Source organism: Oryx dammah, unplaced genomic scaffold (assembly GCF_014754425.2).
Source record: "Oryx dammah isolate SB20612 unplaced genomic scaffold, SCBI_Odam_1.1 HiC_scaffold_16, whole genome shotgun sequence".
NCBI lineage: Eukaryota > Metazoa > Chordata > Mammalia > Artiodactyla > Bovidae > Oryx > Oryx dammah.
In genome coordinates this window covers 4,906,625-4,924,225 of record NW_024070200.1, presented here as the reverse complement: position 1 = coordinate 4,924,225, position 17,601 = coordinate 4,906,625, and the positions used below count along the sequence as shown (strand labels likewise).

Here is a 17,601-nt window from a genome sequence, read left to right as displayed (position 1 = left end):
GACAGCCCTCGACACAGGGCTGGGACAGCTGGCATCGGGTGGGCCCGGGGCGGAGCTGAGGGGGCATCAGCACAGTCGAGATGGAGCGGAGGAGGTATTTGGGGGTGGGGGGTCTGGGCGCTCTGGACGTGAAGTCATTGGCTGGACTGCTGTGGAATGTGCGGTGAGGTAGTGTGTATGCATGGGTATCTGTGCACATGCCCAGATTACCGTTAGGATAATCGTAGTCTGCACGTGGTCCTCCACCTTCTAGGAGTCTTAGGGGAGCGGGTCCCGGGGAGGCTCGGGCGCCGACTGCTGAGGCCAAGCTGAGGTTGTTACAGGCCGCTGAGGGCCAGTCACATAAAACCACAAGTTTGCTGCCTGGTGACCACCGGGAGGGGGGCGAGGGAACCTCCTCGAGTGGTCGGTCTCCTTGCCCCTTAAATATGGTGACGGGACTGACTGACTGTCCTGCCTGCTCGGTCTCCTCATGACCGTGCCTGCCGCACACACTTTCACTTCCTCAGACACCGGCCCTGACCTGCTGGGCTTCGCTTTCCACTCCGGATTCTTGAGCTGTGTTCCTCCGGCCTCCCTTCCCACTAGCAGCCGCTCCCCACTGCTGCTGGTGTGCCTTCCTGTACAGCCACGTCTCACCTTCTGAACTAGGGGCTTCCAGCAGACTAGAGACTGAGAGCGTGGATGCTCAAGGTGATGAAGGTGAAGAGGCGGCAGGCCCGGGAGGCTGGCCCCAAACTGGTGGCAGGCATGGTGGTACGCTGACTTCCCTGATGACTGTCTTCTCTCTCCAGGCGCTTCTTTCGCCTTTTCCCTGGTTTTCTGTCATATTCTGAGCAGGGGAAGTTCCTTGGAAATGTCTCCAGTGAACAGGGTACAGCCATCTGCTTGTTTTGATTTCCATCACTCTGTTCTTTAGACACTCACCTAGTCATGTTACTGTCTGCATAGCTCGTGTGAAGCTACACTCTCATAACATCACCAGTTGAGCATTTTGTCGGCTGTTGTGAAGAATGTTATTGATGCTGTGTACTCTAGAGTCAGACAGAACTGGTTGGAGGTCCCAGATAAAATTACTCAATACCTGTGTGAATTTGTGTAAATCTTTCCGAGTCTCCAAGCCATGCTTTTTCTCAACTACAGAATGGGGAAAAGAAGTGGCTGCTGCCTAAAAGCTTAGGTGCTTTAGCGCGTTTTCTTATCTAACACTGGCCTGGAATATTGTAGACAGCACATTATGGCTGAAATTCCTTTTTCCGTTCAATCACTTTTCCCCTGAAGGCAGAGCTGTGAGTCTCTTCCACGTACCTCCATGGAAACGTTGACCCAGGAGCTCCTCTCCACTCCCCTGGTGTGTGAATTCTCAGAACCCATCACCTCACCCAGCAGCCCTTCCGTAGGGAGTTGGACACTCTGGCGACCAGGGAGTTCCTCTGTGGCAGCTGGCCTCCCTTTCAGAAAAGGACAAAGCCAGCATCCATCCCTTGTGGCTGAGGCTGACACTTAACTTCCTCTCTTGCTCTGCAGTGAACAGAGTATCTGCCAAGCCCGGGCTTCCGTGATGGTCTACGATGACACCAGTAAGAAATGGGTACCAATCAAACCCGGCCAGCAGGGCTTCAGCCGGATCAACATCTACCACAACACTGCCAGCAACACCTTCAGGGTCGTCGGAGTCAAGCTTCAGGATCAGCAGGTAAGTGCTGGAGGGACAGGCCATGCCCACGATCCTGTGTCACACGCATGCACGCATGTGACATGGTGACATGGTGGAGCGCGGCCAGAACAGCACGGTCATGGTTTAGTTAGAGGTCTGGGTTCAAAGTCCTGACTACATATTTTCATACTCCAAGGTGTTAGACCCTGAGCACACTGTCTTGTAAGCTTCATTTCTCAGAGACAGTAATCCACACTGTGCCTCTCTCATTGTGTTATATCATATTAGAATAAAAATAGTAGATGTGAAACAGTTTTTAAAAATGTACCAATGTGTTAGTATTATTCTCTGCCTTGTTATTGTTGTTCGGTTGCTAAGTCATGTCCGACTCTTTGCAACCCCATGGACTGCAGCCTGCCAGGGTCCTCTGTCGTCCACTATCTCCAGAGTTTGTGCAAATTCATGTCCATTGAGTTGGTGATGCCATCCAACCATCTTATCCTCTGCCACCCTCTTCTCCTTTTGCCTTCAATCTTTCCCAGCATCAGGGTCTTTTCCAGTGAGTCAGTTCTTCATATCATGAGGCCACAGTATTGGAGCTTCCGCTTCTGCATCAGTCCTTCCAGTGAATAGTCAGGGTTGTAGGGAATAAAACAACAACATTCTCTGCCTACATAGCTATAAATATTGGCTTGGCCAGAAAGTTTGTTAGGATTTTTCTGTAACATCTTACAGAAAAGATGTTAAGGAAAAACCCAAGTGAACTTTTTGGCCAAACCAAAACTATAGCTGTGAAGAGTTTTGGTCCACCAACCCCCTGAGTCTTACTTTGAAAGGCAAGAAGGTACTTAAATCTTCAAGATGATTTGAAGATTCTGGGATCATTTATCTCCTTAGCAGTGCATCCTGGGCAAATCAGATGAGTGAGTTCGTGAGTGTGTCTGATAAGCACGTGTGCAAATAAATACACGGTAAGTCCGCCTGCGCTGGGGTAGTCATGTAATATAACTCGACAGAGTGGTCTGACGTGACACGGGCTGAAACACAGACATAAACAAAGGGCTTGTGTGGCGTCACCACAGTGACTTTGGTCAGGGCTTCAGCTCTCTTCTCAGAGACTGACAACATTTTCAGCAGCGAAATGAACAGATCTGTAGTTTAGCATTTGTGAAAACCTCTGCCTTAAATAGCACCTTCTGGCAGCCCGTGTCGGTCAGTCCTCGGCTGAGCTGAGCAGCAGGTTAGCTGCTATCTCTGCAAGAATCATCATGTTCGCAAATAGAAAAGAGAACAGAAACCAAGACTCTATTTTTAAAGTGTGTCGCCTGTTGAATGGGTTTCTGCTTTGGCCAGAACAGTCCGATAGAATTTCAGATTCTTGTGGCTGAGGAGCGGAGCCTCACTTCAGAATCCCTGGTCCAAGGGAGTCTGTCTGACCTGGAGCCCTGGCCACCTCCAGGTCAATCTCCATCCCTTGGGGTTGAGCCTTACTGGCAGGAAGGTTATTCTCGGAAGCTTCTAGAAGCTGTTTCCCTGTTCTTGAAGTTCACTGATTCTTGCTCTGCTTTTTAGAGGCACACCACAGCACACACTGCACGGGCACACGACACCTTTAGCCCCAGCTGCGGGGACAACCAAGACATCTCCCACGCTTCCCTGACACCTACGGGCGGCGGCCAAGGCAGTTCCACTCTGGTGCTCACTTTCGGTATACAGCCCACAGCCTCGTCCAGCTCCTGAATCACAGTGGGTGTCCCTAAGTGGTTGTTGCTTTTATTAGGACAAGTTTTCCACTCCCTTCATGCCTCTTGGTTGCCCTGCAGGGCACACTGGGAAGATACCATGGTGTGTGGGAAGGGCTTGGGACTGGAGAACCAGATTCCCTGAAACCAGCATTAACCTTGTGCTCAGGAGCCTCAGCCTCCTTCAGAGGAAAGCACATATTGGGGCTCATTTGGGAGGAGGCCTTTCCTGCATCTGGGGGTGGGGGCAGGCAAGCAGTGACCCCCCCCCCAGGAAAATTCAGAGAGACTCAGTTGCCTTAGCAATCTTTTCGGTCTGACAGAGGAATTGGCAACACAGCCTTCCACTTGGAATTACACATTCAACAAATAGGCTCCTGGAACATGGTTGCAACTCTGCCTGGGTGGCTGGAGCATGTTAGTCAGAAACTCAAAAGAGGTTCTCAGTAAACCAAGGCATTAGAGAGAGTGGCAGGAGGCCTGGTCTATAATAAGCTTTATGCACAGAGGAGAAAAAGTTTAGTTTCCTCAGGTCTGTTTTCCAGCAATATGGATTACAAGGTCAAGCATCTTCAGAGAAACAGAGATTCCTGGTCTTATACCCAGATAGGGATATCTTATGTGTTTAATGCTCTTTATGGCTCATGGAGCACTCTTCACGTCTATTATTTCATTCCCCCAATAACACCAAAAAGGATAACGCTGTAAGAATTCTTGCCCCCATTTTGCTAAAATAGGTGGACATAAAACCAGGTGATTGTATGTTGGGGAAAGGACTGGTAAGAGAGCACCATTAGCCAAGGCCTAACCTGAATGAGGGGCAGAAACCAAAAAAGCTTAGTGGAGAATGATAGTTCATTATGTCCACTGGAAGTGTTAGCTACCAGATGTAGTTCTCAGGCTACGGTAATAGAAGTAGAGGTGCGGACGGAGGGAGGTTACAGTCCTGCTCGGCTCCACCATGAACTGGTCGTACTTCACCGTGAACGTCAGGACCAGATTTGAGTGCCGCGCGGCATCTGTAACGAGGACAGCACCCAAACTGGTGAGAAGTCCGGAAGCAGCGCTGATATGTGAACCATTGAAGCAGTAGCAAGAGATACATACCCGCGGAGAGGAAACCTAAAAGGGGCGTGAGCACAGTGTTCGAACCTCCGAAGGGCTCCTTCTCCATATGGAAGGGAAATCTTACTTCCTCTCTGAAGCCCGGAGAGCAGCACTAGGAATACTGCGTGGACACTACAATCAAGAAGATTTAAACTCCATAAAAGAGAGAGCTGTTTAACAAGGATCCTATGCAAGAGTGGATTGCTTTGTGAGCCCACGAGCCAGCTGGCCATTTGGTAAGCGTCCTGGGAAGGACATCCTGTCACAGCATAGAGGTTTGGATGCGGTGAGACCTCACATGAGGCCTTGGCCAGCATGTAGACCCTGCAGGTTTCAGGCCCAGATGAGCTCGTGGGCCAGGAAGACTGTTGCCCACCATCAGCTTCTTTCTCTGTAAAGGGCTCTTGACTGTTCTTACTCAGAGGCCTCAGAAACATGTTAGACAGTATTTGGAGTTGCACAGCCTTCCTTGAAGAGGACAGGAAATCATTCCCACTTGTTCCTGCGCTCCTCAAAATAAAACATGTGCAAATGTAATTGTGGACTCTGACACACACATACAAAAAGTGACCTTTTAAAATAAGTTTACCCTTCAGTACTTGTCTAGATTAGTCCTGCCAAAGCTTGGAGAATTAGTTTTATAATAAAGCATATAAAGACACAGGTTGAAAAGTAACAGAGGGAAAAAGCATAAATCTTACAGACACTGACCAAGGAAACTGGTGTGACTGTATTAATATTAGACAGAATAGACTTCAAGGCAAGAAGTATTACTGAAGAGAAAGGACCTATTTAATGATAAAAAGCATCAACTGAAAAAAATATAATACTCTTAAATTTGTAGGCTCTAATATATCTTCAAAATATATAAAGCAAAAATGGGCAGTTCTAAAGGAAGAAGTAGAAGCACCCAGAAGCCTTGTTGGTGATTCTGATGACACCTGCAAGAAACTGAATAAGCAGACATAGAAAATTTGAAGAGCATGATTGACCAACTTGACCTAATTTACATTTATAGAAACTATAAGCAGTCACAGTAGAATATTTTTTAAAGAGTCTAGGTGGACCTCCATGTATAAGGTCACATGATTTATGACAAAGGTACCATTGCACTTCGTGGGCTAAAGAGGGTCGTTTCAGTGGATGATACCAGAACAATCAGATATCAATACCAAAAAAAAAAAAAAAAAGAAAACTTTACCCCATTTCATGCTTTACCCCTAAATTAATTCGAAGTCAACCTAAATATGAAAAGTGAATCAGCAAAGTATCTACAAGAAGATTCATGAAAATATCTTCATCATATTGAGGGGAAAATACAGGAAAGCATCTTTATAACCTGGAACAGGACACAAAAAACATTAACTGTAAAAGAAAAAAAATGAAGTTGGACTTCTTTAAAGTTAAGGAGTTTTCTTTATTAAAAGGCACCATGAAAAGAGGGCAGACTAGGAGAAGGTGTGTGTGTGTATATGAATATGACAAAGAACTCACGAAGAATATATACAGAATTCCTACAACCTAAAATGAAAAAGGCAGATAGCCTCTTAAAAATGAGCACAAAGACTTGAACAAGAGTTTCACAGAAGAAAAAAAAAAAGACACGCAAATGAGCCCATGGAAGTTGCTCTGCATCATCAGGGAGATGCCGAGATATCAATGATGTGATATCAGGGAGATGCGAATGAGAAATGCCGAGCACTTGCACACACACCGAGCACTCACACACACACCAAGCACTCGCACACACACCGAGCACTCACGCACACACCGAGCACTTACACAGACACCGAGCACTCGCGCACACACACCGAGCACTCGCACACACACTGAGCACTTGCACTCCGAGCACTTACACACACCGAGCACTCGCACACATACCGAGCACTCGCACACACACCGAGCACTAGCACTCCGAGAACTCACACACACACAGCGAGCACTCACACACACACCGAACACGTACACACACACACCGAGCACTTACACACACACCGAGCACTCACACACACACCAAGCAACTAAAACGTAAAGGCTGAAATTGAAAGGACGCCACATGTGGTGAGGATGCAGAGCAGCTGGAGTTCCCACTGGAGCTGGTGGAGGCGTCAGTCAATACAGCCTCTTTGAAGAATGGTTTGCCAAATCCTAGTAAAAGTCCATATACACCTACTCTTGGGTAACATACCCAAGAGAAATGAGCACCTATGTGCACTAAAAGACCTATGTGAAAATACTCAGGGCAGTTTTACTCCTAATAGCCAACAGCTAGAAATGATGGGCAGGAGAATGGATAAGTAATTTATGAAAAAAAAAAAAGTAATTTATGGTATATCAAAAAAGAAAATGTTATTAGCAATCAAAAAAACCTGAATTCTTATCAATGCAGTGACAGGTGAATCTCATAGACGCCACACTGAATGAAAGAACATCGAAAAAGAGTGTGTGCTGCTTGAATTCACTTCTGTGTCGTTCCAGAACAGGAGAAGGTAACTGATGCTGGCACTCAGAAATGTGCGCATCTCTGGGGAGCAGTGTGTGAGATGAAGCTGATCCACACCCCTAGGTGGACTTGCAGTAATGCGCATGCTGTAAGCAGGTAAACAAAGGAATGGAGCCACTCTAGGCACAGAGCGTTTTAAGCATCAGCCCATGAGGCCTGTCCGTCAGTTAATGAACACTGACCACCTCTCAGCAGATGGTCAAGTTGACGTGTCGGCTGTGTGTCATCCACACATCTGTCCCAAACACATTGCATGGACTCTCATTTTTTAGAAGGCAATTGGGATGTTTAGAATAGATCTTTTCAAATAGAAAATACCAGATGTTTCAATGACCATGTCCATTGATCCAGAAATCCTGTTTATAGGAATGTTCACACTGATATATCCACAAGGATATTCAGTCCAGCATAATTTATAATATTTTCATTTTACATATGAAGAAGGTAATGTCAGTAACTTTTCCAAGGTTATTCAACTGCAAAGTAATAAGGCCAGCATTTTAATCCTGAGCCATTTGACACAAAACCCCCTGCCTAGTAATTGTACCTACTACGGTAGTTGTATTCAAAACAACCTCTTGTGGGCTGTGTCTGGCTAGCAGATATGTAACTAGGTGAGCAGCCTTTAGGCTCTATGCTCTAGGTGTAAGGGCCTCCCTTGTGCCTTAGACGGTGAAGAATCTGCCTGCAATACAGGAGACCCGGATTTGATCCCTGGCTTGAGAACATCCCTGGAGAAGAGACTGTCTACCCTCTCCAGTGTTCTTGCCTGGAGACTTCCATAGACAGGAGGCTGGCAGGCTACAGTCCTGGGTCACAAAGAGCCGGTCACAATTGAATGACTGTCACTTCACTTCCAGGAATAGATGGGACAGAGTTGGCAACCCAAGAGCTGCAGAGGAGAGGCCAGCCATATGCCTCAGAGAACTCTGAGAGCTTCTACAACAGCTTTATCACTCTCTCCCAGTCTAATATTGAAAGTCTCTAAAAATAGACCATTGATTTCTAAGTCTTTAGGAGGTTAGAGCTAAGACCAAAGAAGGGACTATAGGAAGAAAGATTTCAACTCATTATGCTGGCAATCAGAAGCAGCACAGTCCTAGGTTATAAGCTTGGCTTCTAAATTCAGTTCTCCTGTTATGTACCATGTAATTTGGACAAGTCACTCATTCTCTCTGGGCCTCAGTTTTCCTGCCTGTAAAAAGGGAGGATTGAATTAGATACAAGCTGGAATCAAGATTGCCGGGAGAAATATCAATAATCTCAGCTATGCAGATGACACCACCCTTATGGCAGAAAGTGAAGAAGAACTAAAGAGCCTCTTGATGAAAGTGAAAGAAGAGAGTGAAAAAGTTGGCTTAAAGCTCAACATTCAGAAAACTAAGATCATGGAATCCAGTCCCATCACTTCATGGCAAATAGATGGGGAAACAGTGGCTGACTTTATTTTTCTGGGCTCCAAAATCACTGCGGATGGCGATTGCAGCCATGAAATTAAAAGACACTTGCTCCTTGGAAGAAAAGTTATGACCAACCTAGATAGCATATTCAAAAGCAGAGACAGTACTTTGCCAACAAAGGTCCGTCTAGTCAAGGCTATGGTTTTTCCAGTGGTCATGTATGGATATGAGAGTTGGACTATAAAGAAAGCTGAGCACCGAAGAATTGATGCTTTTGAACTGTGGTGTTGGAGAGTCCCTTGGACTGCAAGGAGATCCAACCAGTCCATCCTAAAGGAGATCAGTCCTGGGTGTTCATCGGAAGGACTGATGCTGAAGCTGAGACTCCAATACTTTGGCCACCTGATGCGGAGAGCTGACTCATTTGAAAAGACCCTGATGCTGGGAAAGATTGAGGGCAGGAGAAGAAGGAGACGACAGAGGATGAGATGGTTGGATGGCATCACCGGCACAATGGACATGGGTTGGGTATACTCTGGGAGTTGGTGATGGACAGGGAGGCCTGGCGTACTGAGGTTCATGGGGTCGCAAAGAGTCGGACACGATTGAACAGCTGAACTGAACTGAATTAGATATTCCCTCTGGTCTCTGAGTTCCTTAAACCAGTACTTTTGGCCACACTGTTCCTGTATTTAGGATAGGCATCCACCACCCCCAATTCCCACTGCCTCTAAGTCTCCTTCCAAGAACATAGCCAACCAGAGATTTCAAACCATAGGTTCTAAATCTCACTTCCCCACGTCCTCCCCTTGGGTACCTGATAGATACACTGAAGATCCTTTTTTTTTTTTTTTATCTGCTTCAGTATCCCACAGCCATTCGTGATACGATGTGGTTTCCAGACCTCCTTCCATTTAAAACGTGGCCCTCTGTGTCCACTAACGGTGCAGCACCAAAGCCACTTGAGCACAGGCTTTCTGGGATGGACTTGCCCGTGTGGAAAGGGAGAGGATCTTATCTCCCTCGTGCTGGCCACTGCACTGCGATTAACGTGCCCTCTGAAGAGCCATGTTAACCACAAGTCACTGTGCTTCTTATCACTCGTGTAACCACGTGTGTAACCCTTTTTCTGATGATCTAAAGCTGAACCCAGAGAGAGAACCACCCCAGGAACCTGGGTATAGAGGTTGGCCCATGCTGCACTGTCAGTGTGTAACAACTAAGTTATGAAGCAGTTGTGTTTCCTTAGCTCATTTAGTATGCGTGCCTCTTTTGCACCCTCTCTCTCTCTTGCTCACCCTGTCTTTTCACTGTAGGACAACCCAACCTGCCTTCCACGTGGCTAAGGCTTAGAGGAAAACGGTATCGCCCACTGTGCTCCGGCCTTGCTTTACCCGGCAGCGCAGCAGGGTGGGGCAGTAAACCCGAGCTCTCATCTTAGAGCCCCAGCAACGTGCAGGGTGTCCCTTCACATCTCTGAATCTTCCTGAGCTCACCTTCCTGACCAGAGGCAGGCTTCCCTTGTGGCTTAGCAGGTAAAGAATCCGCCTGTAATGCTGGAGACCTGGGTTCGATCCCTGGGTTGGGAAGATTCCCTGGGGAAGGGAAAGGCTGCCCACTGCAGTATTCCGGCCTGGAGAATTCTGCAAAGAGTTGGGCACGACTGAGCGACGGTAGCCTGAGCTGCCTCCAGTCTCAGATCACAGACCCTGGAGCCTCACAGCCAGAGGAGAGCTGAGAACCCATCTCGTACCCCTCCTAAAGCGGGGTCCTTTCCGTCGCGTCACTGACAGCGGGCCATCCAGCCTCATCCAGATGCCACTTGCATATTGCCATCTCTAAGGACTGAATATGTCTCAGTTAACACTTGCTGGCAACTTGCTGTGTGGTAGCAGCTGTGTTAAGCGGCTTCATGTGCAGAATTTCCCCCCATTTCCTACGGCCTTCCTCTGGCAACCATCCATCTGTTCTCTGTATCCATGAGAACATACGAGATAGAGCACAGGGTATTTGTCTTTCTCTGTCTGACTTCTTTTCCTTAGCATAATGCCCGTGAGACCCATCCATGTTGTCATAAATGGCGAGGTTTCTTTCCTTCTATGGCTAAATAATATTTCATTGTGTATACAGTATACCGCAGTTCCGCATCCATATGTCAGTGGACACTTGGGTTATTCCGTGTCTTGGCTATTTTAAATGCTGCTGCTGTGAACGTGGGGCTTGTCTGTGTGTTTGACTTGGTGGTGGCGGCTTGGTCGCTAAGTCGTGTCCGACTCTTGTGACTCCATGGATTGTAGCCGCCGGGCTCCTCTGTCCATGGCATTTCCCAGGTGAAAATAGTATTTTCATTTTCTTGGGGTAAATACCCAAAAGCGAAATTGCAGGATCATGTGATAGTTCTATTTTTAACTTTCTGAGGAACCTCTGTACTGTCTTCTAACAGTGGCTGTACCAATTTGCATTCCTACCGGCAGTGCACAAGGCTTCCTTCTGCCCCACATCCTCGCCAAACTTTATTTCTTATCTTTTAGATGATAGCCGTTCTGACGTGTGTGAGATGATAACCTTTTGTGGTTTTGATTCGTATTTCCCTGATCACTGCTCGCGTCTGACATCTTTTTATGTTTCTATTAGCCATATTAGTCCCTTATCAGATATATGATTTGCAATCACTTTATCCCACTCAGCAGATTGCCTTCTCATTCTGTCGATGGCGTCCTTTGCGTGTAGCTTTTTAGTTTGATATAGTCCCACTTGTTTTGCTTGGCTTTTGTTGCTCTTGTTTTTGGTATCAGATTCCAAAAAATCACCATCAAGACCTGTGTCAAGGAGCTTATCACTTAGATTCTCTTCTAGGAGCTTTATGGTTTCAGATCACAAGAATATGGAGATTAAACTCCATGCTGCTAAAGTGGATTGAAGGACAGATCAAGAGAGAGACCTTTAATGCCTGGACACAAGCAGAAATGGGAGTATAACCTAACAGAACTTGTGAGATGCAGCAGAGGCAGTTCTCAGTGTTACTGCTAAGTCTGTAGCGGTAAAGGCCTCCCTCAAGAAGCAAGGAAAGTCTCAAAGAGCCTAGCTCTGCACTCAGGGCACTGGGAAAAGATGAGCAAAACAAGCCCAGAGTTAGTAGAAGGAAGGAAGCGACGATGATTAGCGCAGAAAGAGAGACTAAAAAGACCATAGGGAAGAGCAGTGAGACTAAGAACTGGTTCTTTCAAAAGATAAAACAAAACTGACAAGCCTTTAGCCAGATTCACCAAAGAAAAAGAGAGAGGACTCTTGTGTTCAGGTTAGAATGTCCATACTTACTCAGAGCAATCAAGAGACTCAGTGCAATCCTTTTCAGAATTCCAATGGCATTTTCCATAGGACTAGTACGATAATACTACCGTTTGTACGGAACCACAAAAGACCCCCATGGCAAAAGCAATCTTGAGAAAGAACAACAAAGCTGGAGACATCACATGCCCTCATTTCAAACTATATTACAAAACTGTAGTAATTTAAACAGCATGAGATTGTCATAAAAGCAGAAATCAGTGGAGCAGAATAGAGAACCCGGTCATAAACCCACACAGGTACGGTTTATTAGTTTATGACAAAAAGAGTCAAGAACATACAGCAGAGAAAGGGCATCTGTTCAGTAAACGGTGCTGAGAAGACTGAATAGCCACGTGGGAAAGAGTGCGGAGTCGTCCTTTTAACTAGCAAGCCTTTGGTTAACGCAGTCTAGACTATGCAGAGAGCTACGGGCATAAATACGAATTAGGAAAGACTCGCCCTTAAGAATCTTTATATCTAGAAGTCTTGATGACATATGTGTCACACCGTGACCTCTGCAGTAACCCCATTAGGTCGGTCGAGCCAGGATGACTATCCCCATTTCACAGTTGGAGAAACTGAGCCCCGGGGTGCTGCCTGGGGTGACAGGGCCAGGACCCAGGAACCTGACTCCCAGCTCAGGCCGTGACCACACAGCTTTATCAGTTAAATGAAGTAACTGGTTTTCAGACCCTCGCTGTTCCACTGGTCGTGTTGAAGAGCTGCCTGGCCAAACTACCCCTTCTTCTGATGCATCCACATCCCCCTGTCCCCTGGTAGCTCCAGGGACACGGTGTCCTTGCCCCGGAGCAGCTCTCTCCAGCTCACTTACCTTTTATTTATTTACGCGTATTTCTCTCTCTTTTCCCTTTCAGGTTGTGATCAATTATTCAATTGTGAAAGGGCTGAAGTACAATCAGGCAACGCCAACCTTCCACCAGTGGCGAGATGCCCGCCAGGTCTACGGTTTAAACTTTGCAAGTAAGGAAGAGGCAACCACGTTCTCCAATGCCATGCTGTTTGCCCTGAACATCATGAATTCCCAGGAAGGCGGTAAGTGGGGCTTTGTCTGGCCTGGTGCCCAGACCCTCCCTCCCTCCCTCCGCCCTCCCATGGCTCTGGCTCCCAGGGCGTCCTCGACTGCAGCTGTGCTGAGCTGACGTCTGGTGGATTCACAGAGAAAACTGCTGCCTAACTCTAGATAGAAAGCACTGTTAGCAGTTTGAGCGAGAAGAGAGACCTTGGCATTGTTTCCGCCCTTTGTGAGCTGGAGGTAGCTGTACTATGTGCCTGAAACGGGGTGTCCAGGTGTGTGTTACCTGTGTCGTCCTTCTTTCCACATTCTCAGCACATATTTGGCAGAGTTTGGAGGGAACAAACAAAACTGTATTCTTGGATTCGGTTATTTCCAAGTTTAACATACTGTTCCTGAACACTTCTGCGTGTTGCAAACTATCTGGGGCAAAATAGGTCAGAAGTGAATCGATGGAGCCCATTGACTCATGGCATTTGGTATCCAAGAGAAGAAGGATGGACCTGTGAACCGCTAGTGATAACGTGTTGCGATAAGGGCTTTGATAAGGTGTGAGCAGGGCAGGGGCTTCAGGAGCATGGAAAGGAAAAGAAGGGACTGCCCAGCTGGACTTCAAGCGGTGGTGACATTTGAGCTGGAGTTTCGACCGGCAGAGAGCTCATGAGATGGGGAGTGGGCGTCCCAGGCAGAGGGAACGGCAAATACAAAGGCTCCTGGGCCTGAAAGCCCAGCCTGTGCGTGGAGGAGAGCGTGCAGTGCAGTGTCTCCGGGGCTGCTGTGCCAAAGGAAGGAGGCTGGACGTGGAATTGGAAGGTGGCAGGGATTGCACAAGAAGAGGCTTCAGCTAACCTGGGAGACTCGGGGTCTAGACAGCGGGGTGGGGGAGGAGAGAGGGGCCAGCAGGAGCGTCTGCAGGGCGGGCAAAGCAGAGACGCAGAAGCACACGTGGCTCTTCAGGCAGTCTGCAGCTTCCGCTTCCGCGGAAGGATGGGGCCCTCCAGGGTGTCAGCATCTTGGAGGCCAGCGACGTCCAGTGCTTGGCTGGAGGACTCAGCCTCAGTGGGCATGGTGGTGTGGGGCTGGGCCCGGGGCGCCCTGCTGGCTTTGAGTCCAGCGCACGTCACTTAGTCTCTCTGTGTCTGGGTTTCTTTTCTGTAAGGTGGGTGAGGAGTTGCTTTTATGTGTGTGTGCTCAGGCCCTTCAGTCGTGTCTCTTTGCAACCCCAGGGACTGTAGTCCGCCAGGCTCCTCTGTCCATGGGATTCTCCAAGCAAGAAAATGAGTGGGTTCCCATTTCCTCCTCCAGGGGATCTTCCCAACTCAGGGATTGAACCCTCGTCTCTGGCCATCTCCGGCATTGCAGGCAGATTCTTTACCCACTGAGCCACCTGGGAAGCCTGATTCTATGTTTAAATGAATTCAAATATAAGATGTTAGTGGGCCACCTGATATGTGTTAATCTCCCAGTATTACTATTTGTGAGTATTATTACTGTCATTGCTGCTGCTGCTGCTGCTGCTGCTGCCAAAATTAAGGCAGGAAGTGGGGAGCCATGGTACTTAGAAGCTGCAAGGGAGATGCCTTTTAAATAGCTGTTGTGCCTTATAGATCCAAGCTTTGAGACCTAACTTAAACCCTCAGAGAAATTTGTTTGTTTTTTTTTTAAATAATGAACGTGTTTAGAGTATGCTTCCTGCAGGTCATATACAGAACCAGCGCTTGTAGAGTTCTTTCCCCACTATGAAAAGACTGCAGGGTTTGTGGATCCTCTGCATGGTGAGGGACCACAGCGTTACTGAGTGAGGAGTGCAGCGCCTGAAACATTGGAGGCCCCAAATAAACATTCATTAAACTGTCTTTTTTCCACCCAAGAGCCTTGAGCCTCAAGGAAGGAGCTGAGTTTAAGGTTTCTAATCTGAGCGGCCTCACTTGCCCCAGGATGAGAGAGTTTAGCTTTATTTTATCTATATATATAAATACATTAAGGTGGGGAAAAGGTTTTCATTTAATCAGATGGCTGGCTCAAAGCAACTACTATTGACTTTATTAACTTCACGGTAGAATCACAAAGAAATCAGCTAATCCGAGCCTCATTTTCAGATAGAGATCTGTGACCAGTATTAAAAAAAAAAACTGTTGCCAGGTAGTAAGTCACCTTGGAACCCCAGTCCCCTTGGGTGGAACGCTGTCCTTGTCGGGGTGGGTGGGTATGTGCTCACGTTGACGGGGGCCTGACCTGAGACTGCCTGTGAGTAGTTGTCCCTCCTGGCTCACTGGCCTTTGGAGGCTGAGAGCTGGGCCCCTGCGGACAGAGCCTGCTGTACCTTACAGACGCCTGAAGCGTGAGCTCCGTGAGCTTGTACAAAGGCGTCTGTGGGACCCCGACAGAGACCACACCCGTCCACCCCTCCCAGCCCAACCAGGGCTTCAGGTTCTGTGACAACAGAGCACCTTTACCTGTGTTTGAACTTAATGTAAATGGATCGTACAGCGCGGACGTCGGGGTCTGATTCTTGTCCTTGACCTCACATCTGAGGCACCCGCCCCCTGACCCATGTGTGTCCGCGGCCAGCCCTGTCCCTGTGGAGCGCGCTCCGAGGTGTGGCTGTGCCTCCCTGCCCAGTCGTGCAGCCCCTGGAGCCCGGGCAGGACCCGGGCAGCCTCCCGCTGCAGATAATTGCAACGTTTCTATCAAATGCCCTGCACTGGGAAGTGCTGTTCCGCCGTCCTCGGTAGGTGCCGTTTGCAGTGCAGTGGACCCTTGAACAGCACAGTTCTGAACTGGGTGTCCACTGATGCACAGCTGCTTTTCCATGAGTACATCTCCGGCTCTGCGTGATCCGCGGCTGGTCCTATCTGCAGGTGTGGATCCGACTGTGTGGTTACACACAGGTTCTGATCTCTGCAGACCAGAGCCCGACCCCCATTGTGCTCAGGGGTCAGCCGTGGTGAGAAAAGCGTATGCTTGGAGGCGCCAAGGTCTTGTATCGAGTCTTCACTCTACCACCTGTGGCCCTGGGATATAAACCCTACTTCCTAGGGCTGACATGAAGATTTAGTGTAAGTGTTTATAAAGCACTTAGCATGGAGTGCCTCATATGTGATAAGAGTGTGAATAATACTGGTTCTTCTTTCCATCTCCGGTATTGCTGAATTTGCTTGTCTTTAGGTTTCAGCATCCTTGTTTGTAAAATGAGTTCAGAAGTCCCACTTAAGAGGGTGGAGGAGAGGATTCAGTTGGCCAGCACGGGGCCGGGCATCTGGTAATCAACCACCTCTGCCCCTTCCAGTCCTCACTGGTGTGTCCTATTCCGAGCCGGGCATCCGGGGCCCGGGCTCTTAGACCGTGGACTCTCTGAGCCTCAGGGTCCAGCAGCATCTCCCACCCCCACCCTTGTGCGGGAGGCGCGGCCCTGTGCGTGAGCGGCGCCGCCAGCGCACCCTCGTGTGGTGCCGGGCTCAGTGTTTCTGGGTGTCTGGGTGCCGTGTGACGGGTGTCCTGGGGGGTTCAGAGCGGGGCTCCTTGTGACTGTTGGATGGCGGAGATAATGATTATGGTAGTAAGAGCATCTGCACTTTGTCCTCACAGCCCAGGACTTGTGTGTGTGCGTTTTAACCAGAATCGTCTCCTGCGTGCCCCTTCCAGCCGCTTCTTGGGCAAAGACTCCCGCTAACCGGGCAGCCTGGGGCGGGCCTTCGCTGCCGAGGAGGTGCTCCCGAATGCCCCTCTTTTTTTTCCTGCAGGTGTCAGGCCAGCTCCTGTGACACACGTTTACCCAGACCGCGAGTGGGGGCTAACGGGGGACATGCCTGCCGCAGCCCTCCGGTGGAACTGACACTCATATTTAGGGCCCCTGATTTGAAATCCAGTGTTTTTTCTACAGCTCTGCACTGCCTCAGGAGGTCAGAGAGGAGGGTCAGCCAGCAGTGGGCCCAGCCTGACCCCACAGCTCTGGGTGGTCGTCTCCCTTTGGGGACCACAAGGGCTTGGGCAGGGTGGTCGGTCTGGCTCGTGGCACATTACCTCCACTGCAGACAAAGGACCACGGTCGTGGGTCTCAGTATCGGGGGTCTTCATCGTCCCGACTCCACACTGCCAGTACCCTTACCTGGCTTCCTCTGCTGCCACTCTCCGTGGGCGCCCACCACCGTCTGCTTAAAGCTGCCTGTTACCAGCCAGGGGAGCCATGTTTATGGGCTGTACTTTGCCTCCAGGTCCGCCTGGGCTTCCCTTCCTTTCTCAGTTCATTCGCTGTGCAGACATCAGTTTAGGGTTAGAGTTACAACCCTGATAACGGCAGCTGCTTCTGTGTGCTCCATGTGAGCCTGCTTCTGACCTTAAACAGGCCACTTCTCGGGGACGCCGGTCTCCCCACCTCTGAAAATAGGGATACAGACTTGGTCAAGACCTCTGCAAGTCCTTCTCGCGCTCCTGGTTTAGGTTTTAGGCGCACTATCTGGACAGAGGCATGCCAGCGCACTCCTTACAGATGTGCCCCCGTGGCCAATGCTCAGAGCAGGGAGAGCCCGGAGAAGAAACTGGAATGGCGGAGTGTCCCTCTCTACCTCCCCGAGGACCTAGCACCTCTGAGAGACAGGCTCCCTCATCACCCACAGTCCTTGTGTATTATTGAAAAATAGAGAATGCCAACGAGCACACAAAAAATTCCACACTTGGAGTTGTGTTCACAGGGGAGCGGTCAGGAGCAGCTCCTCCCACAGATAGGCCATCAGACCTCAGTTAGGACTCCCCTAGCTTTAGCTTCTCCGCCTATAAAATAGGCGGCCAGGCTGGTCTTAGACGGGATCCTGAGAAGTGAAGTTGCTCAG

At 48.9% G+C, this 17,601-nt stretch overlaps 1 protein-coding gene across 8 annotated transcripts in view; it reads left to right on the top strand.

Moving 5' to 3' along the window:
* Nucleotides 1-17,601, top strand: part of EVL (Enah/Vasp-like) — a 149,363-nt gene that overhangs the window by 98,618 nt on the left and 33,144 nt on the right. For all 8 annotated transcript variants that reach the window (XM_040256944.1, XM_040256942.1, XM_040256947.1 and 5 more), the window contains exons 2-3: nucleotides 1,528-1,696; nucleotides 12,615-12,792. In XM_040256944.1, the coding sequence (XP_040112878.1) occupies nucleotides 1,528-1,696; nucleotides 12,615-12,792 (347 nt within the window). The remainder of the gene's footprint in view (nucleotides 1-1,527; nucleotides 1,697-12,614; nucleotides 12,793-17,601) is intronic.